The 23,966-nt window shown below is 36.2% G+C and overlaps 5 protein-coding genes across 7 annotated transcripts; 1 reads left to right on the forward strand and 4 right to left on the reverse strand.

Moving 5' to 3' along the window:
- The first annotated feature begins 3,335 nt into the window (after positions 1–3,335).
- On the forward strand, positions 3,336–10,457 carry LOC116110659 (leishmanolysin-like peptidase). Its single transcript, XM_031396880.1, has 17 exons — positions 3,336–3,813; positions 4,398–4,751; positions 4,839–4,979; positions 5,083–5,215; positions 5,344–5,457; positions 5,555–5,628; positions 5,711–5,785; positions 6,270–6,362; positions 6,497–6,557; positions 6,905–7,237; positions 7,695–7,821; positions 7,916–8,015; positions 8,357–8,426; positions 8,503–8,655; positions 8,740–8,835; positions 8,992–9,314; positions 9,861–10,457. The coding sequence occupies exons 1-17, from the start codon at positions 3,733–3,735 to the stop codon at positions 10,110–10,112; spliced, it is 2,580 nt and encodes an 859-aa protein (XP_031252740.1). The 5' UTR covers positions 3,336–3,732; the 3' UTR covers positions 10,113–10,457.
- A 1,149-nt stretch (positions 10,458–11,606) lies between these two features.
- LOC116110660 (pathogenesis-related thaumatin-like protein 3.5) lies at positions 11,607–12,670 on the reverse strand. The gene is made up of 2 exons (XM_031396881.1): positions 12,553–12,670; positions 11,607–12,355 (listed from the first exon to the last, which is right to left on the reverse strand). The coding sequence occupies exons 1-2, from the start codon at positions 12,599–12,601 to the stop codon at positions 11,673–11,675; spliced, it is 732 nt and encodes a 243-aa protein (XP_031252741.1). The 5' UTR covers positions 12,602–12,670; the 3' UTR covers positions 11,607–11,672.
- A 1,719-nt stretch (positions 12,671–14,389) lies between these two features.
- LOC116110620 (pathogenesis-related thaumatin-like protein 3.5) lies at positions 14,390–15,454 on the reverse strand. Its single transcript, XM_031396843.1, has 2 exons — positions 15,337–15,454; positions 14,390–15,138 (listed from the first exon to the last, which is right to left on the reverse strand). The coding sequence occupies exons 1-2, from the start codon at positions 15,383–15,385 to the stop codon at positions 14,456–14,458; spliced, it is 732 nt and encodes a 243-aa protein (XP_031252703.1). The 5' UTR covers positions 15,386–15,454; the 3' UTR covers positions 14,390–14,455.
- A 1,906-nt stretch (positions 15,455–17,360) lies between these two features.
- LOC116110619 (probable 1-acyl-sn-glycerol-3-phosphate acyltransferase 4) lies at positions 17,361–21,744 on the reverse strand. Of its 3 annotated transcripts, none has more exons than XM_031396841.1 (5): positions 21,438–21,744; positions 19,705–20,319; positions 19,341–19,471; positions 18,269–18,522; positions 17,361–17,384 (listed from the first exon to the last, which is right to left on the reverse strand). In XM_031396841.1, exons 2-5 carry the CDS (start codon positions 20,274–20,276, stop codon positions 17,376–17,378), a joined length of 966 nt encoding a protein of 321 aa, XP_031252701.1. In that variant the 5' UTR covers positions 20,277–20,319; positions 21,438–21,744; the 3' UTR covers positions 17,361–17,375. The 3 variants fall into 3 exon arrangements, with proteins under 3 accessions (XP_031252701.1, XP_031252700.1, XP_031252699.1); XM_031396840.1 differs by lacking the exon at positions 17,361–17,384 and adding an exon at positions 17,742–17,860; XM_031396839.1 differs by lacking the exon at positions 17,361–17,384 and having other exon boundaries at positions 18,008–18,522.
- Positions 21,745–22,613: 869 nt separating this feature from the next.
- On the reverse strand, positions 22,614–23,783 carry LOC116110686 (elongation of fatty acids protein 3-like). Its single transcript, XM_031396910.1, has one exon. The coding sequence runs from the start codon at positions 23,706–23,708 to the stop codon at positions 22,800–22,802; it is 909 nt and encodes a 302-aa protein (XP_031252770.1). The 5' UTR covers positions 23,709–23,783; the 3' UTR covers positions 22,614–22,799.
- Between the last annotated feature and the right edge of the window lie 183 nt (positions 23,784–23,966).

The raw sequence follows: 23,966 nt of genomic DNA on the forward strand, positions 1-23,966 counted from the left end.
TTGGAAGTATCCACATTGGAAGCATATTAAGAAGGTCTTGGACTTATAAAGGAGAGTCCCTCCACCTAATGGGATAGCCTTTTGGATGTGAAACTCCCCAGTTATTGACAATAACCAACCTAATGGTTAAAGAATTTGCTGAAATAATGTGAAACCCATTCGCAAAATCCAAAAGTTAAAAGTTACAAAAAGCATTATCAAAGATGAAGATTAACTTTAATTATCATCCGAAGGTGGATCTAGTTGTGAAACTTTTTCCGCATGACCAGACTTTTTTTTTGTCCACCAACCTTTATTTTACATTCACCACCGAGGGAGACCGGAACCGGAACCTGTCTTTTCTTTTAAAGTTGACAATTATAAAATTAGGGATGGTATATATAATATATGTCAATGAGCATTTAAGCATTCATTAAATACTGAATGCAAAAGTATTCTATTTTTCTTTCCCCCTTGACAAATCAAACTTGTGGTTAAGGTGTTGATATATATATATACAGCTGAGTACTGGTTGCAAAAGTACATCTAAGTGTATATGGGTCGTTATATCAAAGTCCAATTTGGGTTACTATTTATGATATGATTGTGTGTTTCAACATGCAAACCGCCTAATCTAAAAAGAAATATAATGAGACCCATGTCACTTTCAGAATGTCTTTCCTTAGTATCCAATAATAAGTTGATCAAATAAATTAATCCTAATTGTCTACATCTTATGATGTCGACCATATTCTGTCACTTTTATAACTATATATGTATATTTTGTTAAAGAGTGAGATACTTCATACTTGTCCTATTTTCCCAAACAAAAAACAAATACAGGCATATGGGTCTTGTTATGTAATATGATATTGAGCATTAATACAACAATATATGAGAGGAATAAATAATATAATGGGCGAACGACTTGTACATACCCAAAGTTTACTGTAATAACAAGTTGGTACCCAAAAGGTTTTGAAACGACAAATAGGTACCTTCCGTCATGTTCTGTTAGTGATTTCTGTTTATTACTGTTTATTAATAGTGAAAAGACTAAAATGCCCTTAAAAGTTTGAATTTTAGTTTTTTATAAATTTAAAAATTTCAAAAAACCCCCTAAGTTTACAAATTTCACTAAATACCCCAATATATAAAAGTTTTATAAAATAACAAAAACAGCCCCCACCGGCAAGTGCCAGATTCCGGCCACCACCGCCGAAATCTGGCCGGAAAGTTGCGTTACGACACAGACCCGTCGGATCTGTGTCGTAACGCGTCGATCTGGCCTTTTTCGGCCAGATCCGTGGCTGATCTGGCCGGAAAAGGCCAGATCTACTGCCAGATCTGGCCTTCGACGCCGCAGATGGAGTTTTGCGGCGTCGACGGCCAGATCTAGCCGTAGATCTGGCCTTTTCCGGCCAGATCAGCCACGGATCTGGCCGTAAAAGGCCAGATCGACGCGTTACGACACAGATCTGATGGGTCTGTGTCGTAACGCAACTTTCCGGCCAGATTTCGGCGGTTGTGGCCGGAATCTGGCACTTGCCGGTGGGGGCTGTTTTTGTTATTTTATAAAACTTTTATATATTGGGGTATTTAGTGAAATTTGTAAACTTAGGGGGTTTTTTAAAATTTTTAAATTTATAAAAAACTAAAATTCAAACTTTTAAGGACATTTTAGTCTTTTCACTATTAATAAACAGAAATCACTAACAGAACATGACGGAAAGTACCTATTTATCATTTCAAAACTTTTTGGGTACCAATTTATCGTTATGATAAATCTTGGGTATGTATAAGTTGTTCTCCCTAATATAATTGATATGTAGATCAAATTTCATTTGTCATAATAATACCAATTCGATTTAATTAATTATCAGATGCAGATGAATAGTCAGCAGGAATGCATATTCAAAAGCATTTATGGTGGTGGGGGCCTGAGTCCGGTAAGACTTGGCCTTGGGTAGGTGGGGTTTTAAGACTAGAATATTAGTGCAGTATTAATTAGGTTAATCATGCAGTTAAACAAACGCGTAAATCTTTGTTTCAGATGATCTGTATTCTAACTAACATTGGTAAACAAATACAGTTATTAAGAAATTGAAAATATCGATAAAACGTCGAAGTTTAGCTTATGGGCTAGGTCATCTAAATACCAAACCTCACCAACTCTCTTAATCCTAATTTATTATTTCACATAACTTGCTTACCCAAATTCCAGTACTTCAACCCCAACCCCAACCCCAACAGGAAGGACCTGGAGATTATGCTAATAACTTTTTTAATATTTGAGGATAAGGAAAGACGTAATATAAAATAAAAGAACGATGGGTCCATACGAATTGGCTAGTTGTCTTATAAACTTGACATCAGTGCTGCTGAAAAAGTGGACCAACCAATTTTTATATTTGTTTTTTCAAAATTTATTAAAAGCTACCACTCGTACGGCATGTGATACTTATTTACTTATTTATTGCCTGCCTCTCATGCACTGGAACTGGATAATTCGTGTTCTCACACAGCGGGCTTTTAATTTAAAACGATGACTGAAATCACCGCATTGGATGCTTTTTATTTCATTCCTTCTTATTTATTACAACAAACAAATCTTACCATTTTTTTCTCACTCAAACTCAAGATCTTTTGAATAATATATTAAAAAATTCTTGTCAAACCATTCAATAATTCAAAGTAGTTCTCAAATGTTTTCAATATATCTTCATAATTCAATAATTTATTTTTTAAAACATTGATTAGTAAGAGTATCCTATTCTTGTCAAGTTGTTGATAAATCTTACATGCAAGTAGATCCTCCAAAGTAACAATTTCAAAAATCATCCATTTTAAATTTATTATGTGTTTTAAAAAAAAAATAGTAATAATAAATTCAAATCTAACTATTTAGTTTGAGATTGAATGATGTACAAAACTGACAAAAAAATTTATTACCATTTATAATAATTTGTACAATTTGCCTTTTTCAATGCATTACGTCATTTTATTGAATAAATAGATATGAGTGTTTCTCATGGACTTTAATTAAATGGTCCATTTAAAAGGTATTTTCATATTTTCCAACCATAGGATATCATTTCAGAAACATGTGATTGGTATTTAAATTAATATTTTTCGCATTGTTATGAAATGTAATTAAAATAATGTTATTCTTGATCAACGTTTGTTTTGAATTATACACAAATTCAGTGTTTGGTCTTTTTGAAATTTTAGTAAACGAAGAGGGTATTTAATAAGCTATGTCTTGATATTTCAAATCATTGTCCGGGAATAAATTATCGTTATTATAAAACCCAATAAATAAATAATAATAATAAAAAAATCATCTCTACCCACCCCACCCCACCAGCTCATCTATTTGATTTCTGTCACCTATCTCCTTTGTTTACTGTAACTGTTTATAATTTCTGAAACAGCAGAAATTGGAAACACTCAAAATACTTTGGGTTTAAGTTACTTTATAAGACATTCAATTTTCAACAAGTTTCTCACGATTCCAGACCTTTTATTTTTACTAATTCTTGTTCGATTATGTTTATTGTCCTTTTCCAATTGAGAATCACTTGTACAGATTGAAACTAGGTTGTTGGGTTTATTTAATTTAATTTTTTTGATTTTCATATTAAGCGATACAAATGGGATAGCCTGCGATTTTTTTTGGTGTTCAAGCCGATCGAAAAATCGCCGGCGATTTGATGGAATTCAGAGTGTTGGAGCTACCATTCTCGCCATTTCATGGAGTTAATTATTCGGTGTTGTCCATGTATTGTACGCAGATTTGATAGTAAGCTTCGATTTGCTGCCGTTCTTTTCGAGGTAAGCTTAGTTAGCTGTTCAATTTTACTTTCTTCGGCATTTAGGGTTTTGGAACTTTGGGGAAGGTAAAAGAGATTTGAGATTTATTTTGTGAGAGTTTCACTCTCGAGCAATTGTCAGATTCAGGAAATAATAAATTTTGGGTTAATTTTGAAACCAAGTGTGACTCGGAAAGCTGTTGTTTCGGTAACCCAGTTTTCCTTTTTCGTTTAGCAGTTTAGGAGATAATTTTGTGGCAGAAATTGTCGCATTCTTTTGAAATTTTAGCTGGTTTTGATTTTTTAAAGCTATAATTTGGGGTTTAACTAAAAGGGTAGTAATCTGATTTGTTCTTTGGGTCAAGCCTGAAACCATTAGTCTTATTATGTGCTTGTTCAGTAAGCTGACAAAGTTACTAAATTTGATATATATATATATATATTTTTTTTTTTCTGGTGATAACTTGTTTTTCATCTTACTTTAATAGATCTGCTGTGTTTTCTTGGCAAATTAGTTTGGGGTTTGTTGTTCGTGCTGCCTAACAGAAATTCGTTTTAATTCTCTTGCTTTTTCAGAACATATATTCTTTTTCTTTTTTGTTTCAGATTTTAGTGATATTGTTATGGTTTGAATCTACATATGCTAAATCCCAAGAACGCCAAGTGCGATGGAAAGATCCAGAACGGGGAAGTGAGAACATCGTATCACATTCATGTATCCATGACCAGATACTTGAACAAAGGAAGCGACCTGGTCGCAAGGTGTACTCGATCACCCCACAAGTTTATAAGGAGTCTGGTAGATCAAAACTTCGTCGTAAAGGAAGGGCATTGCTCCAGATTTCTGATTTGCATGAACAACAGAAGGATGTAAAGCAGCCTATTAGAATATATTTGAATTACGATGCTGTTGGTCACTCACCTGATAGAGATTGTCGAGAAGTTGGTGATATAGTGAAGGTTGGCTTGTTAGTAACTTGGTAACTGTTGGTTTCTACATGGGCCATACTCTAACTAATGTTGGGTTTGCTTTCTTTCTTTCATCAGCTTGGGGAGCCTCCTGTTAATACTCTTCCTGGTATTCCATCTTGCAATCCTCATGCTGATCCTCCAATCTATGGTGACTGCTGGTATAACTGCACTTTGGATGATATATCTGGGGAGGACAAAAGGCATCGTCTTCGCAAGGTTTTAATTTTTATGTTTTTCATGCTTCCAACTGTTGTTGTGCTCTTGCCAGAGAGTTTATGATGAAACAAAAACATTAACTTTTAGAAGCAATTTAATGAAGGCTTTAGGGCAGACAGCAGATTGGTTCAGGAGAGCCTTAGCAGTTGAGCCCGTAAAAGGGAACTTGCGGTTAAGTGGATATTCTGCATGTGGACAAGATGGAGGTGTACAACTTCCACATGAATATGTTGAAGGTATTGTGCTGCAGTTGTGTTGATTTTGAGAGTGTTGGTCTTGTTAACTTTCTGGGCTTATGGCCTTCTTCATATGTATACATTTGAGAACTCACCGGTGGCCATTCTGTTTTTAAATTTATATCCAGAGGGTGTCGCTAATGCAGACTTGGTTCTTCTGGTGACGACAAGACCTACCACTGGGAATACTCTCGCATGGGCAGTGGCATGTGAGCGTGATCAATGGGGCCGTGCAATTGCTGGTAACCATTTGATGGTTATTCTTCCTTTTATAGCTATATCTTGCTTATGTGTACAATAGAATTCTGAAATCAAAACTATGGTGCCTTTCCTTTGAAGGACATGTGAATGTTGCTCCTCGCCATTTGACTGCTGAAGCAGAGACTTTGCTTTCAGCTACTCTCATCCATGAGGTCAGTTGGTTTTCAAATTTAATGAAATTTGGAAATATTAAAAATACTATTTGCACTGATCAGCATACTGGTTCTTCTCCAGGTTATGCATGTTCTTGGCTTTGATCCCCATGCCTTTTCCCATTTTAGGGATGAGAGGAAAAGAAGGCGTGGTCAGGTAATATTGTGGCATTTACTCTATTAGCCACCTAGAGATGATGACAAAGAAATGTGCATGTATTGGTTATTAATATAAACAAGTCTTGTGGCTTTGCAACAATTCATAACCATATTTCTGGAGATGTAATGTTGTCAGTTTCCTATGAATTAAAATACATAGCAGGAGTTAACAAATCATCTATGATGAAAAATTTCTAAAGTAAACTGTTAAATGTTTGCAGCTCCAGTGTTCTAGTGATGTATATTTGCTTTTAGCCAAACTGAATTTAAAATATTCAAATGTGTCCTTAAACTGAAGCCTGATGGAATCTTTATTGTTTTGTGCTGCCTTTAAAATTACCCTTCTTCTTTGTTTTCTCGGCCTTGGTACACAAATATACTGATTAATTTATTTATGCATTTATGAAATAAATTTGGACCTTGCTCGTTTTTCTTCTAAATTTAATTTTAAACCTCCTTATGTTTGTCACCTCCTTTTGCAGGTTACTCAACAAGTTATGGATGAAAAGCTAGGGCGGGTGGTGACACGTGTGGTGCTTCCTCATGTTATCATGCATTCACGTTATCATTACGGGGTAATTCTCACTCCATAAAGCCAGTGTTATATCTCTTTCTTCTGAGAAGCATACATTGAGAATATTCTTTGTATAATGTTATGGCTCTAAACTTCTGTAAATCAACAACCTATTGATGAGTGTTATATTGGCAGGCATTCTCTGAAAATTTCACTGGTTTAGAGTTAGAAGATGGAGGAGGGCGTGGAACATCAGGTTTTTATTTTTTTCATTTTTCTGTTATTATTTTCCTTTCTGTTCTCTGTTCCTAGCTGTGCTTAATCAATTTCAACTGTCAATAGATGTATAGCTGTTGAACATTTTAATGAACATGAGGTGATATCACCTTGAAACTGATTAGCAAGACATGTTATGGTGTAGACATGTTATGGTGTTTATATGATTTGCTTGGTTATGTGATGCAAGATGCTTTCACCACAGGAAATAAATTGTATGCTACTAGATTTGCAACTGTTGTTGCTCACAGAAATTATATGGTGTGTGCATTAAGTTTGCAGGCACACCTAACAATTTAGTAACTAGTGTTTGTTTCCTGCCTTCAGGATCTCACTGGGAGAAGAGGCTGCTGATGAATGAGATTATGACAGGTTCAGTGGACACAAGATCAGTGGTGTCAAAAATGACACTGGCTTTATTGGAAGATAGTGGCTGGTACCAGGCTAATTATAGCATGGCAGACCGTCTCGACTGGGGTCGTAACCAAGGAACTGACTTTGTTACCTCCTCTTGCAACTTCTGGAAGGGTGCATACCATTGCAATACAACCCAGTTATCTGGATGTACATATAACAGGGAGGCAGAGGGTTATTGCCCAATTTTAAATTATAGTGGTGACCTGCCTCAATGGGCTCGCTATTTTCCGCAGGCTAACAAAGGTGTGTTCTTCTGCATTCAATTTAATTTTTATTTTTTTATAAATTTGTCTCCGATATGTATTTTTGGCATTTTTATGTTTGTTAAATAACTGTACATTCTAACATGTTTATGCTGCTTAAATACTGTTATTTATAGCATGGAATTTGAAAAAATATATATATGTAATTGATAGAAAGGGTCACAACTTCTACAACAACAGCGGTCTGTTCATTATGCAGTCTCTTGATGATTCTATGATGGATATTGAGAATTCATTTCTTGCTGCCCTGCTCAGCATTTGATCGTAATCAGTATATTGTTTTAATATGTTGTCTCTGTTTCTTACACATCTTATATGCATAAATGTTCAAGAATATAGATATAAAATAAGACAGATGCAATAATTTACAGCATACAGATCTCTTTTCGTGAGTTGATTTTGCCCTTGGTGTTAACATATTTTTGTGGTTGTTGCAGGTGGTCAGTCCTCATTAGCTGATTATTGCACATATTTTGTAGCCTATTCTGATGGATCATGTACAGACACTAACAGTGCAAGGGCACCTGACAGAATGTTGGGTGAAGTGCGAGGGAGTAATTCCAGGTGAGATCATGTGCTTTGAATTTATTAACAAATTTTATTAATCAATTATTAAGTTTGCACAACAATACCTAAGTTTCTCTTCGTCAATATGTAGGTGTATGGCCTCATCATTAGTACGTACTGGGTTTGTACGGGGTTCTATGACACAAGGAAATGGTTGTTATCAGCACAGATGTGTAAATAACTCATTAGAGGTACAGTTTGGTGCTATTGTTTGGATGTTGTTCTCATAAAATGCTTCATCAGTGTGCATGGGTTGAATTACAGCAGGCTTTGCAGCCTATGGCAAATATGACTACTTCCTGACTTTTGTGATAAAGTAACAGATTTCTATATATAAAATGCAATTGCTTTCATAAACCTGCAATTATCTTCACATTGCAAAATCTTCTACATTGTTGGCCAAGCAATTCCCAATTTTGCCTTTCATATAGAATGGTAAATAGAGCAAGGATAATTTTTTAACTTAAAATCTGTTAACTATCTTTGCTGCAATGTCATTGGCAATATAATACACAGATCATTTTCTTTTTAGGTTGCTGTGGATGGTAGTTGGAAAGTGTGTCCTGAAGCTGGTGGACCTGTTCAGTTTCCTGGTTTCAACGGTAACAATGCTGATCTATCTACTGATTTCCCTCGAGTAAAATTAAGTTATTAAACCGTCAAGTTTTGAACCTGTAGGTGAACTGATTTGCCCAGCCTACCATGAACTCTGTAGCACGGGTCCAATTTCTATTTCTGGGCAATGCCCCGATTCTTGTAATTTCAATGGAGATTGCGTCGATGGACAATGCCACTGCTTTCTAGGGTTTCATGGTCATGATTGTAGTAAACGTGAGCCCTTATATCCTTTTCTGTAATACATTCTTTATCTGTTATCATTTTTGTGATTCAACTGAAGACTATTCCTTTTTGCAGGATCCTGCCCTGGCAATTGTAATGGACATGGCAAGTGCCTTTCAAGTGGGGTCTGTGAATGTGAAAATGGGCACACTGGCATTGACTGCTCTACTGGTAATGAAAATATCCTTTTTAGAAAGTTATTCTATTTGTCAACTAGTAAGCCAACTTAAGCAGTGGTCCAACTGTGTTTGTGCACAATAAATTAGCGCAGTTTGCCTTTTGTCATATCAATTATATAATAACATGGTGCTTTTGGGTGATCTGCAGCTGTCTGTGACGAACAATGTAGCCTCCATGGAGGTGTCTGTGATAATGGAGTTTGCGAATTTCGTTGCTCTGACTATGCAGGATACACTTGTCAGAACAGTTCCAAGCTCATCTCTAGTCTTTCTGTTTGCAAAAATGTGCTGCAGAAAGATGCCCTTGGGCAACACTGTGCACCCAGTGAACCAAGTATACTTCAACAACTGGAAGAAGTTGTTGTGACGCCCAACTACCACCGTTTGTTCCCTGGTGGTGGGGCTCAGAAGTTATTCAATCTTTTTGTGACCAGCAACTGTGATGAGGCTGCCAAGCGACTAGCCTGCTGGGTAAGTGACCTTTCTCTTGTTTCGTATTATTACTAGGAGTTTTCATGTCTCCCCATCCTTTTTCTGTCATCAAAATTTTAAATCTTTTGATTTGCAAATAATTTGTTTTCACTTCACTGTTTCTTTCTTTTTCCAATACCCTCCACGAATGAAAGAACTCCATTTGATATTCTCATAGGCATTATACCCAACAATCCATTTCATATCTTTCGTAACTTAGAAAACTGAGAATACTTTCATATTGTATTTTATTTTCAGCCTTTTATGGTTTAGTCTCTAGTACATCAGCCACTGGAGGACCTATGAATGGGTATCTAATGCGGGAAACTCTTAAGATTTTGGGTTATAAAGCTTTAGAATAAGAATTTAAATTATTTGGCTTGTTTTAAGGGACTAAGGCTTTCTTCAACTTTCTGTTCAAGCATTTTGTTTTGCAATAGAGACTGTTCTCTTTATCATGTAACAGACATGGATGACATTTTGGCTATCTGAATTTTATAATGTCTTTTAGATCTGACAACTAATATGTTGTCTCTGAATACCCAGATCTCTATCCAGAAGTGTGACAGTGATGGAGACAACAGGCTTCGGGTATGCCATTCGGCATGTGAGTCATACAATTCAGCTTGTGGAGCATCGCTCGACTGCTCAGACCAGACTCTCTTCAGCAGTAAAGAGGACGGAGAGGGTCAGTGCACTGGATCTGGTGATATTAGAGTTAGACTATCCTTGTTTGGTCGGTTTGTTTTATGTTTAAAAATAGTTCTTCGGATGGTTGTAAAAAGTAGCCCGATTTAGTATTTACCCCCTTTTTTTCTATAATTTGGCTTGTAATTTTTCTAGGGTTTAATTGTAGGAAAAGGTGGCATTTAATGCCTTAGATGTAGGTTTTCGTTGTGGTTGGGCCCAAAAGTCATTTAAGAAATTGGGTGAGATTATGCTTTCGAAGATGAAAGCCCCTTGTAGAGAGAGAGAGAGAGAGAGAGAGGGAAAAGAGAAAAAAAAAAAAAAAAGGTGAGTTATTTCTCCAGAGTGAGTTAAGATTTGGCCAAAGGCCTTTAAAGAGAAGAAATTGGTTCATGTTTTTATTTGTTAGTATTTAGTAACACTCTTTCGTACGTTTTTATCTGGAGGCATTATTATTATTATCCATAACTGGTGTACCGTTTTATGCAGACTATGGGATATTAGCACTCTCCGTATGGTTCATAGAAATCCAAAAGTCAGTTGCAAAATAAAATCCATATGTTGAGCTCTTTGTTAGATGCAATTTTTTAGTCAGCCACTTTGGAAAATTGCATCTCGTATAGAATTATCAATCTTGTGAACCAATCCTATATCTTGCTAGATCTAGTTGAAAATTGAAATGTGGTGTCTCAAATTGTCAATCAAGCTAGGCAATTAAATCAAAATCAATTTGTTTTGGTGAAGCTTGCTCAAGTTTTCATTAAGGTCGTGCTGTTGTAGAATGCTGAGAATGCTAAACATACTGTGTTGTCCAAACTCCAAATCACTGGCCTCCTTTCTACTGAACAAGCTTGGTTATATATTATTGATTACATGCAAGACGTGAACTTGCTTTTGCTTTGCAATTAAGAATCGGATAAGCTAACTTGATTGTTTGTGTCAAACATACATACATGAATGTGAATGCAAGAAATGCACATGACTTTTGCAGTTTTAAGTTAGTTATGTAATTAAGATAATGATGTTTCAATTGACCTAACCACAGCGCACTGCTGAAATGTTGCCTTCCTCAAATCTATCAACACATACACCCTTACCCAATCCTTTCTGTTTAAATTAATTACCCAAAATAATCCAATAATTTCAGAAATGTATAAGTCTATCCGCTCACCAATTAATATATATATAATGTTTTCATCAATTTAATAACATGATTTGTTGTTTTCAAAATAATTGTCTATGCATGAGTGTCTAATGTGTGATAGGGGCTTAAAAGAGAAGCATTAATGCTACCAAAATAATACATAATAAACGGAGCATTTATGCCAAATCTAATAATTCAAATTATGTTGGACCTTAATCCTAAATTATACACTTGGATAGGTATATGTTTTCTTTTTGTTAGTCCAAGGCAATTCAACAACCCCAGCATCAACACCCCAAAATCGTCTTCTTCTCCAATAACATGAGACTAAAGAGTGAAAGGAATGCTTTCATATTAATTAATTTCCCATCACACTAAATCAACCAAACGCAAACAGAAATCGAACTTCCTTATCATTTTTAGGAGTAATTAATTATAGGTAAACCAATCACCAAAACCCCAGAAATCAAAATAGTGTATGCATCATAAGTACATAACATAACATTAGATCTTGTAAGTAAATTCATCTAACTGGGACAAAAAGTGATCAAATAATCAGACCCAGAACAAGTAAACGTACTACTAGCATCATCATAAGCATAACTATAAGCCGTGGGACAAGCATTCTTGAACAACTGTGAGTACTGTGTGGGCGAACATGTTTGAGGCGTAGCATGATCACCGGTGCAACAAAACTGAGGAGTGTTAAACGCCGCACACGCGCTTTTACATGCAACAACAGAACCTGAATCTGTCACCTGTAACTCCGCCGGACATTTACCGTTTAGATCAGTAACACAACCCGCATATCGACAATCTCCGGTTCCACCAACTGCCTTTACGCCTAACCCCACGTTATAACCGTCAACAAGACTAACGTCGTAGAAGTCCTTGTCATTAGCGTCCTTGCCGATAGTGAATTCCACGAGGCTGACTGGCGGAGCGCCACCGCCTGGGCACTTTAGCAAACCACCGCAATCACCCGTTACGCATTTACCATTGCCTGAGGAGTCGAAGTTGCAGCCGGTTCGAGCCCATATCCGACCGGACCAAGTTTGTGGGACGGGGAACTGGACTGATCCACCAGGGGCTAATGAGAAACCCCCGTCGCCGAGAGTGGCGATGCCGTTGCCACAGAAAGTTCCGGGCCATATTGTAAAGCTGCATTGATTCTGGACGGTAAAAACAGTAGCTGAAGAACCTAGAATGCCTGTATACAATGCAGATTGTTATTACAAAAGCTAATAAAATTCTAAAAATGATCTTTTAACTGTCAAATCAAAAGATATTATGTTTGCCCAAAGCGAACAAATCAAAAGCAGAATCCAGTAAAGCATATTAGAATATAAAAGGGTAGAAGGTGGAGATTTGGATGTAATGCGAAAGGAAGGGAGTTGAATTAATTACCAAATGAGAAGAGAAGTAGAAGAAGACAAGTTGTGGAGTTAATCGCCATTGTTGGTTGTGAGATGAATGAGAAAAGAAGAAATAAATATGGAGGTTAGAGTGGTTGTAGTTGAGAAAGATCGTGGAAGTTAAAATTAAGAAGATGATGTGGTATTTATATAGCGGTCCCTCCCTAATCCCTATCTTGCTTGCATATTAATTATTTGTCCTATGATTTTTACGTGATGAGGTCCTCTTTAAGTGTATACACTAAATTATTGATTCTGTTTCTGCATGCCCTTAATTTATTTCTACCTTCAGGGTTTGGATTGCATGATCAATATTATTGGTGATAATTCAATTAATAAATCCTTCTTTAAATCCTCTAGTCCCGAAAAGAGCAGAAAAAAAGTTATACAGTAACGAGATCCCAAGGCAGAGGGCAAAGTCCCTATCTCCATGTGCAAAATCATACAAGCTACAGTCTTTTAATTGTTATTCAAGTACTTTGAGTTAGATTTTAAAAGTTATAGATTGGGTAATAACAAGGATTCAGAGCAAAAAACAGATAGGGAAGCACGTGCAGAAGAAGTATCAAGTCACGTGACAAAGACTGAATCCCTAGACAGTGGAGGCAGTGAAGGTTTTATTTGTTAGTATTTAGTAACACTCTTTCGTACGTTTTTATCTGGAGGCATTATTATTATTATCCATAACTGGTGTACCGTTTTATGCAGAATATGGGATATTAGCACAATCCGTATGGTTCATAGAAATCCAAAAGTCAGTTGCAAAATAAAATCCATATGTTGAGCTCTTTGTTAGATGCAATTTTTTAGTCAGCCACTTTGGAAAATTGCATCTCGTATAGAATTATCAATCTTGTGAACCAATCCTATATCTTGCTAGATCTAGTTGAAAATTGAAATGTGGTGTCTCAAATTGTCAATCAAGCTAGGCAATTAAATCAAAATCAATTTGTTTTGGTGAAGCTTGCTCAAGTTTTCATTAAGGTCGTGCTGTTGTAGAATGCTAAGAATGTTAAACATACTGTGTTGTCCAAACTCCAAATCACTGGCCTCCTCTCTACTGAAGAAGCTTGGTTATATATTATTGATTACATGCAAGACGTGAACTTGCTTTTGCTTTGCAATTAAGAATCGGATAAGCTAACTTGATTGTTTGTGTCAAACATACATACATGAATGTGAATGCAAGAAATGCACATGACTTTTGCAGTTTTAAGTTAGTTATGTAATTAAGATAATGATGTTTCAATTGACCTAACCACAGCGCACTGCTGAAATGTTGCCTTCCTCAAATCTATCAACACATACACCCTTACCCAATCCTTTCTGTTTAAATTAATTACCCAAAATAATCCAATAATTTCAGAAATGTATAAGTCTATCCGCTCACCAATTAATATATATATAATGTTTTCATCAATTTAATAACATGATTTGTTGTTTTCAAAATAATTGTCTATGCATGAGTGTCTAATGTGTGATAGGTTAGGGGCTTAAAAGAGAAGCATTAATGCTACCAAAATAATACATAATAAACGGAGCATTTATGCCAAATCTAATAATTCAAATTATGTTGGACCTTAATCCTAAATTATACACTTGGATAGGTATATGTTTTCTTTTTGTTAGTCCAAGGCAATTCAACAACCCCAGCATCAACACCCCAAAATCGTCTTCTTCTCCAATAACATGAGACTAAAGAGTGAAAGGAATGCTTTCATATTAATTAATTTCCCATCACACTAAATCAACCAAACGCAAACAGAAATCGAACTTCCTTATCATTTTTAAGAGTAATTAATTATCAGTAAACCAATCACCAAAACCCCAGAAATCAAAATAGTGTATGCATCATAAGTACATAACATAACATTAGATCTTGTAAGTAAATTCATCTAACTGGGACAAAAAGTGATCAAATAATCAGACCCAGAACAAGTAAAAGTACTAGTAGCATCATCATAAGCATAACTATAAGCCGTGGGACAAGCATTCTTGAACAACTGCGAGTACTGTGTGGGTGAACATGTTTGAGGCGTAGCATGATCACCGGTGCAACAAAACTGAGGAGTGTTAAACGCCGCACACGCGCTTTTACATGCAACAACAGAACCTGAATCTGTCACCTGTAACTCCGCCGGACATTTACCGTTAAGATCAGTAACACAACCCGCATATCGACAATCTCCGGTTCCACCAACTGCCTTTACGCCTAACCCCACGTTATAACCGTCAACAAGACTAACGTCGTAGAAGTCCTTGTCATTAGCGTCCTTGCCGATAGTGAACTCCACGAGGCTGACTGGCGGAGCGCCACCGCCTGGGCACTTTAGCAAACCACCGCAATCACCCGTTACGCATTTACCATTGCCTGAGGAGTCGAAGTTGCAGCCGGTTCGAGCCCATATCCGACCGGACCAAGTTTGTGGGACAGGGAACTGGACTGATGCACCAGGGGCTAATGAGAAACCCCCGTCGCCGAGAGTGGCGATGCCGTTGCCACAGAAAGTTGCGGGCCATATTGTAAAGCTGCATTGATTCTGGACGGTAAAAACAGTAGCTGAAGAACCTAGAATGCCTGTATACAATGCAGATTGTTATTACAACAGCTAATAAAATTCTAAAAATGATCTTTTAACTGTCAAATTAAAAGATATTATGTTTGCCCAAAGCGAACAGATCAAAAGCAGAATCCAGTAAAGCATATTAGAATATAAAAGGGTAGAAGGAGGGAGATTTGGATGTAATGCGAAAGGAAGGGAGTTGAATTAATTACCAAATGAGAAGAGAAGTAGAAGAAGACAAGTTGTGGAGTTAATCGCCATTGTTGGTTGTGAGATGAATGAGAAAAGAAGAAATAAATATGGAGGTTAGAGTGGTTGTAGTTGAGAAAGATCGTGGAAGTTAAAATTAAGAAGATGATGTGGTATTTATATAGCGGTCCCTCCCTAATCCCTATCTTGCTTGCATATTAATTATTTGTCCTATGATTTTTACGTGATGAGGTCCTCTTTAAGTGTATACACTAAATTATTGATTCTGTTTCTGCATGCCCTTAATTTATTTCTTCCTTCAGGGTTTGGATTGCATGATCAATATTATTGGTGATAATTCAATTAATAAATCCTTCTTTAAATCCTCTAGTCCCGAAAAGAGCAGAAAAAAAGTTATACAGTAACGAGATCTCAAGGCAGAGGGCAAAGTAGTCCCTATTTCCAATGTGCAAAATCATACAAGCTACAGTCTTTTAATTGTTATTCAAATACTTTTGAGTTAGATTTTAATAGTTATAGATTGGGTAATAACAAGGATTCAGAGCAAAAAACAGATAGGGAAGCACGTGCAGAAGAAGTATCAAGTCACGTGACAAAGACTGAATCCCTAGACAGTGGAGGCAGTGAAGGGTGTCGTCCAAGTGTGAAGATTGATGATCTCCCACGTGGCAAACATCACCTCCCTGCACACCCTCCCACTCTCCTTACCCACTTCACATTTCACGCATCACACTCCCCGTAATCTTTTCCTATTTCCTCTCTCTAAAAGATTATCGGCGAAAATTTATTTTTAATTTAAAATCAATTCATATTTTATAAAAATATTTTATATATAGTATTATGCCTCAACTAAATGTATTTAATTTCGTTTATACGGGAAAACACTTTCAAATTATAATTTTTAATAAAATGAATGTGAACCCCATCATTCAAGTGGTTGAATTTGATATTTAATCCAATGACATGGTTAGTTATGTTACGAATCTAGTTCCTTAGACACAAAGTCTTCAGTTCGACAAGATTTGGTGACCAATTAATACGAAAAAAACTAACACATTTCAAGGATAATTTTTACAGCCTTTGTTCACCAAAACCAAATTTAAGTAAACAACCACCACATTTCCATATTATTATCGCTTTTACTGAGGAGAAACGTAGCAATTATCAGCTGCTATGCCTATCAATATCATACAACTGAAACGCGTTTTATTTCATGTGCCTCTCTACCTAATTTGTCCACTTCCATTGATTCAAACACGGTAACCTTATACTTCTTTAGTAAGTGTCCAAATTGAAACTTGTTCCTTAAGGTTGTCAAAGCTCCATTCTACACCTTGCGGATTAATTGGAGCAGGTATCTAACACATAATTATATAGCTAAAATACAAATATGCTGAACCAAAATCGGTAACCATGAGATGATGAGGTAGAGCTGATGAATGTTCTTCTGGTTTGGGAAAGTAAAAAAGAAATAAAATAAAGTTATATAGCTTATTACCTATAGTAGCAAAGAAACCTAATACAAGCAACAACGGTAAGAAACCTAATACAAGTAAGGACGGACGACAAACTCTTTTAATTCAAACCAGATGTTTTGTTTAACCAAACCAAATGTTTCATTTAACCAAATTGATCAAACAGTTAGATGACAGTTATTGAGTTTTTTTTTAGAATATTTAGATAACAATTGATGAGTTCATAATTTGTTATCGTAGTCATTTTAGGTCTCACTTTTTTAACAATGGATCAAATTGGTTAGTCCATGAACAGTAAATTCAAAATCTATCATGATCTGCACCAGTTTTTCATATATATCATCATACATACTTTGCACGTCGGCAATAGGAACCTATAGTTGGTAAGTTTTAAAGTGGATTCAAGGTAAACAAGATGTTGAAGCGATGACAAAACCTATAGGTAAATGAGTATTGAAAAAGACATGGGCAGGTAAAGCCTTATCTTCCTACCCATTAACTAAAACAGGCAATAATTGCTCACCTTCTTCTGCGTCTTCCATTACCGACACACCAGACCTCATAAATTACTTTTCCTGCTTTTATCAAAAAATAAATGAACTTTTGAATTTCTGGGCCAAAGGATTGTATGGTTGCAGTCATTACTATTCACATGTGGTAATGCTTTTGAATGGCTATAACTTCAGACATTCTCATAATCTTAGACGACGTGATTTTACAGAAGTACTGAAATACTTTAGATTTAGCAATTCGTTGAGTGTTATATTTGTGTAGGACATTAGGACAATTTAATGTGTGCATTCAAAGAACGGTTTAGTACACATGTTAAGATCACATAAATATAAAACTTTGATAATATCAATATGAAAAACGTATATTGTTTTTTGGGTTTCTAGTAAATGAAAGGTATATATAGGGAAAAAAAAAATAGTTGTAGGTATTAACAAAAACTAGAGAAAAATTATAACCATCAAGAGTTTGTCTTAATTAATTACCGGATTTTCTAGGTGAATCATACAATCTGCTGTAGGAAGAATTAACTATACCATTCCTGCAACCAGAAGACACATTAGATTTGCAACTGAGCCCCAGTCTGTGTTTTGTTAGTAACCATAGTACATATAGGCCATCTTCAAAGACAGGATTAATTTTTCTTAGGTAAGTTTTCAAATCCAAGTAACAACAGGAGATTCAAACATTCAGCAATCAGGTTTATGACCAATAATTTTTGTTGTCATCTGCAATTTCAATGTCATTTATAATAACATATTTAATTTGTTTTCTTGCAATAAAACATCTCTTTAACCAAGTCTTGGACTGGCCTTGGACGAATGTTATAATAAGTGGCAGAAGCAAGAAAAGCACATGCTAAACCTACGTATATTTTACACCAAATGGATGAAAAAAAGGTTAGATAAGTAAATACGGCAGTCAAGGAAATTACTACAATTAAATTTACCAAACACTTCAAAGTCGACAGTTCTGCTTCTGTGCCTTCGTCAGGGAAATGGCCTTCAACTTTGAAATTTGAAAGCAACTGGTCCTTTTGATGGAATGCATCCATTAACCAAGCAGCAACCTCAGAGTCAGATGTTGGTAACTCCTTAACAGGGATACGTCGAACATGCATGTGAACTTCTGAAGGATCCACACCAAAGACATTGTCCAAGAAGGAAGGACAATTATGCTTGTATGTGATAGTCACATCATAAACTGCAGTTTTGTGAGAAAGTGAGAAAATGAGAGCTGTACAGAACTTTTAGAAGCAGCTATTGAAAAAAAAAAAATGCAAAACAAAAATTTTCACATCATAGAAAACAGGGAAGAGATAAATTAACCATTCCAGCACATATACATAAGGGTATGACTATACCGACCACTGTTCTAAAATTATATATCATTGGAGACTTGGTTATCCAACCCCTAATATGTTGCTCACTTATTCCACAGCAAGCTCTCCATTTCTTTCGCTAAGCAACTTACTTCCCAACGATGATGCAAAAGGGATTTGTAATTTATTGACATCATCTTGTTAGTGCTGAGATGGTAAGACTGCATTGTTACTAGTACTTAATACTAGAGGTATACCTAAAGGAGAACCATACAAAAATAAAATATATGAATTCCCATCTGAAGAAGAAGTGTCAGGAGTTAAAATCTATAACTACTAAATCACAGCACAGTCAATGGAAGAAGCTAAGGAAGCTCTAAGCTGTAGAATAAATTCCTATGGCATCCTAAGTAGCATTATAGGTTCCAAAATACTTGAGTGAAGTTAATACAGTATACAATTAGCATAAACACTTGAATATATACAAAGGTGATCAATAAAGGTTTTGCTCTTATTATATGATTTGGAGCAAAAGGGCCATTTTGCCACATGATCATGTAGGAAAAAGATCATATGTTTGGTTGGTAGTGTTTTTGGGTACGCACATGAGCATGCATGATATCTTATCAACTATATACTACATATTGCAATCCTTTCAGTGAGAAACTACATTTAGAGGAGACTAATGTAGAAAAAAAACCTGCATCCAAGGAGTCGCGCAGAGTTTCCAAGCAAACACAAAAACCTCTTGTTTTTGGAAGCAGCACATTAGTGAGCACGGGAAGTCCAACTTCAGCTGCAAATTTTTTACTCGTCTTGCATTTCTCTTCACTGTACCAAAGAAAAAGAAATAAAGACAACGATGTAAATCCTCCAAGACACTTTGTGTTAAATGATGCATTTCATGAAGTAATCTGTAATTGTTAGCCATTCTTGACCCATTGGGTCAATGAAGAAAAAGTATCAATCCTAAATAATCATAGAAGTTTATTGGTAGGAAGGAGCAGGGGAATTATATATGGAACATGCATGCTAGTGGAAGGTAGATGAAATAAAGACAGTACGTAAAATCAGTTCCTTCAGGGAAAATTGCCAGCCACAATGGATCTTGGGGATTCTTAAAAGTGGATAATATTTGGTGCATCACCGGTTCATCAGTTTCCCATTTCCTCTCCACTGAAATAAACTCCAAAATGTGAAATCCCCAACCAAAGACAGGTAGTTTCATCAAGCTGTTCTTAAGGATATATTTTATGTAGCCCAAGCACTCCTTTCGCAATGCAAGATTCCACAAGTACATCCAATCAACCTCAGTTCTGTGATTGGCAATAAGTAACACACGTTCCTTTGCTGGGACAGTATCTCCAGAAAACACAATTTTAGTTCCATTTATCTTTTCAAACAAGAAGGGCCACATAGCCAGCCAAAGACCAAAGAGGAAGGATGTTGCTTTCCTACAGTAATGGACACTGAAAAGCCGCAACATGAAGGCAATAATGGGTCCAAAATACACTATAAACATAAAAGCAGTAGAAATATACACCAATAGACATAAGAGACCCCTGAAAACCCTAATTGGAGTCAAAGGACGGTGCTTTAATCTATTATCAGATTTGAGAGGTCTGCAATCTTCCATTTCCTGCCAGAAACTGCTATAAAAATCTGCCTCCTAAGAACAGCTGCAATAATGTGCCTCAAAAGTTACTTGAGCAGTTTCTTAATAAGTTTTATTGGAAAGGAACAATTACAAGAATATACAAAACAAATCCATGTCAATTAAAAATTAAAAAATGCAAATTCTAGTCAAGTTTAATGGAAAAAGAAATGTCGTAGCACATGAAGTTATTTCAATAAAAATAAAAAATAAAAATTAGTGTTATCCGTCCAACTAGAAAATAAGATGATTGCCCAGGGCTGATCAGTGGTGTGCATCCTCAAGGAAAATCTAGAGATTACTGAATCTAGTCAGAAGTAGTAAGGCCAATATTGAGTTGAGGTTGAGAAGTAGAGTTTTAAGGCTCAACCATTCAGTTGAGTCAAGGTTGAATACTCACTTAAAATTGGTAACTGAAATCGCTTAAAGAAACCAGAAGGGTACAAGACAGAACAGATCCTCTTGTATGAATGCTTCAAAATGGATCAATAAGCTTTATTCCATAAAATTGTTCATTCGTTTGATCCATAATATGGTTGCCTAAGACTTTGGGTGTGGGTGCTTTTTCGATTGAATCAACTACATGTGAATATTTTAAAACTACTGCAATAAAAACTAGCAATGGCACCCCTCCAATACAATTAGAATCCAGTGGACTTATCGCCACATGTCTCCTTCAAATCAGCCATGAACAAACCAGCAGAGCTTAATAAAGGTTCAACCAAAAAAGCAACACAATAAAAGCAACTCATACTGCAGTAAAGAAATCTGAGTCAAATCTTAAAAATCTAAACATGAAAACAATTAACAAGCAGGAGTAGGTGAAAATTGAACGATTGATTAATAACTCTGTAACTTTATAATTAAATCTACATCTTGGTTAATTTTGTTTTGTACGCAGAGTAGATGAAAGAGATCAAGTGACAAGGATTCTAATCTTTTTGAGGACATAAACAACAAATCAATAGAATCCCATCCAATTCTAACATTTTCAGAAGAACTATGATCCAAAACAGTCGTACATAACAAATCCGATTAAAAAATTTAGATTACAGCGAGAAAAACAAACGAAATTTTTTAATATAAATTATCAGAATAAGAAACTAAAAATGAACAATAAAGAAAGTAAGAGTAGGGTTATACCTCGTATCTGAGTAGACACGAACTGAGTAAAGTGAGAGACAGTTTTTTGGTTACCAAAAAATAAAAGAGACAACTTTTTTGTTCTTAGCTTTGAGATCAAGTCTTGTGTTTCTCTATGTCTCTTCAGAAGGGGATAAAGTCTACGCAGGACCAATAAAACAGGAAAATCCGAATCTAGGGAACGGGAACGGTGATGATGAGTATCACGAGAAAAAGAGCGATCACATGTAGTCGGATGCAGAGAAACGAAGTAAAATAATTACTCAACTGCTTTGAAGGAGAAGATGATTGGTTGAAGTTATGAGAAAAGTTAAATAGTTGCTGTCTATTGGTAGGTGGTAGAAAGCCACCGGAAGTCCGTTGCCAAATGCCAACTAATGATACTCTACTCTATTATTGGGCCAGTGAGTCTAAACTACACGCATGGGCCTCAACACAGCTGGCCTACGGGAGTTTTAACTACACGAACAAGAAAGACGGCACTAATGAATAAATGAGTTTGACTTGGTGCTTTTATTTTATCAGGGAAACAAATTTAAAACGTTTTCAGTAATTCCTTATATATAGATAGTATATCTTGATTTGAAATTGCTTTCATGTTGAAATTGAATTCAAATCTTTTCACATTCTTTTAAACCAACTGATTAGCTCAAACTCTATTATTAGTAATCAATTCACAAATTTTATGTCTCAAAATTAGGTCAACAATATTTTCAGAAGGCATTAATGGCCACGAATTTTTAAACTGCTATCTTAAGGTATACTTTTATCTGGTCAGTGGTCACATGTTATATTGGCGTTGAGGAATAGTTGAATACTGGCTTCAATGAATGTAATTCAATTTTCTTATAGATTAAGACAAATATTGTGTACAAGAATTAGACAAAATATTCTAGAATCGTATTTGGTAATAGTAGTAATATCCTTTCATGCGCAACACGGTGAAAATGAGAACTTCACTGGAAGCTTCGTTAGAGAATAGAGCCAGTTATGAGTTGTGTAATTTAATCGCCACAATTTGATACACGGTACAAGCCGATTAAAAATCTCAGGATGAGTACAAAACAAAAGGGCAAAAAGAGACAGAAAACACTTGTCCTTACTCCCCAGATATTAGTCATTGGTTTGGGAAGCCATTGATGTTGCCTTGCTAAAACCCTAATTATACTTGCTCTATTACACAGGGTAGAAGGGACAAATATTAACAGACTCATCGTTCTGATATACGCTTTACAATTACATCACGCCTTTACAGTTTACACAATACAACTAAAAAAATTGGCGTTTTCATTCATTGGTAGCCAAACCCAGCCAATGAATTACACCCAACTTCAAATCAAAGCAACAGTTATAGCGCACAAATTAACTATCCTTTACTTTAAGGTGTTGAGCAGAGGAGGAATGTTTGGATGAACCATCATCTTCAGTCCTCAATTGGGAACTTTTTCTATTCTTCAAATGCATCTTCACGTAAAAATTCATGAAAAGTAACAAAATGACAGCATTGAGCACAGAATTGAAACCCCAAGCACCAATTCCATTGCATCCACCTTTGAGCAAGTGCAAGAACAGAACGCCGAAATGGCAAACCAAATTGCATCCCAACAACACCATTTGACAATTCACCACAAACGGAGAGCAGGCGCTAGGCAATCCAATCGCCGTCCAGAAACGGTACCCATAAACCACGGAGTACAATAACGTTGTCAGCAATATGGCCAGGACTTGAAAGGATTGAGAAAATTCGAGCCAAAGAAAAGACATGAAAGTAAGAATGGATTGGTTAAAGAGTTGAAAGAAAGTCAGTTTACGGTATTTGAGGACGCTGAAGAACGTGCGGAGGAGATGGAGGAAGCGTGAGAGGTAAAAAACATAGGACCAAAAAAAGACGCGCCCAGAGGGGCGCGTCCCGAGAGGGAAGCATAGGAGCCACTGAAACGTGGTGGTGTTGGTACGACGCCAGAACCAGCGCGTGTCCCGAATCTCGGCTGCAGCTGAGAGGAGGATGCCGACGAAAATAACGACGGAGATTAAGGAGACAGCAAGGCTATGAACGGCCGGGATCGGGCCGAGTGGGATCCGATGGTTACGGCGGAGAAGAAGGCAGAGGAGGAGATGGAGGAAAATAGCGGCGACTATGTAGATGGCAATAGCTGTAAAGAGAAAGGACCAGGTGGATCCCCATGATTGGGCGTGGTTCCACCGGAAGTTTACGATGATTGGGTGCTCCGACAACCAATATCGTATTGTTTGGATGGTAGAAAATGGCATGTTTGAAATGGTTGGGGAGGAAGAATGGGTTTGAGAAAAGTAAAAAGAAAGATATTGGGTTAATATTGCCGTTAACCAGCGTAGAGCAATGTAAAGTTGAGTTGTTGTACTTGTAAGAACGAGATGTGTGAGCAAGGAATTAGTTGGACTTGTTACGGAAACGGAGGTCGGCGCGATATATATAGGAATCACTTCCGTTTGGTTTATGACCAGAAGAAGCTTCTGTCATTAGTTTTCAAATGTTATTGATCAAACGGA

Source organism: Pistacia vera, unplaced genomic scaffold (genome assembly GCF_008641045.1).
Source record: "Pistacia vera cultivar Batoury unplaced genomic scaffold, PisVer_v2 Contig609, whole genome shotgun sequence".
NCBI classification, from domain to species: domain Eukaryota; kingdom Viridiplantae; phylum Streptophyta; class Magnoliopsida; order Sapindales; family Anacardiaceae; genus Pistacia; species Pistacia vera.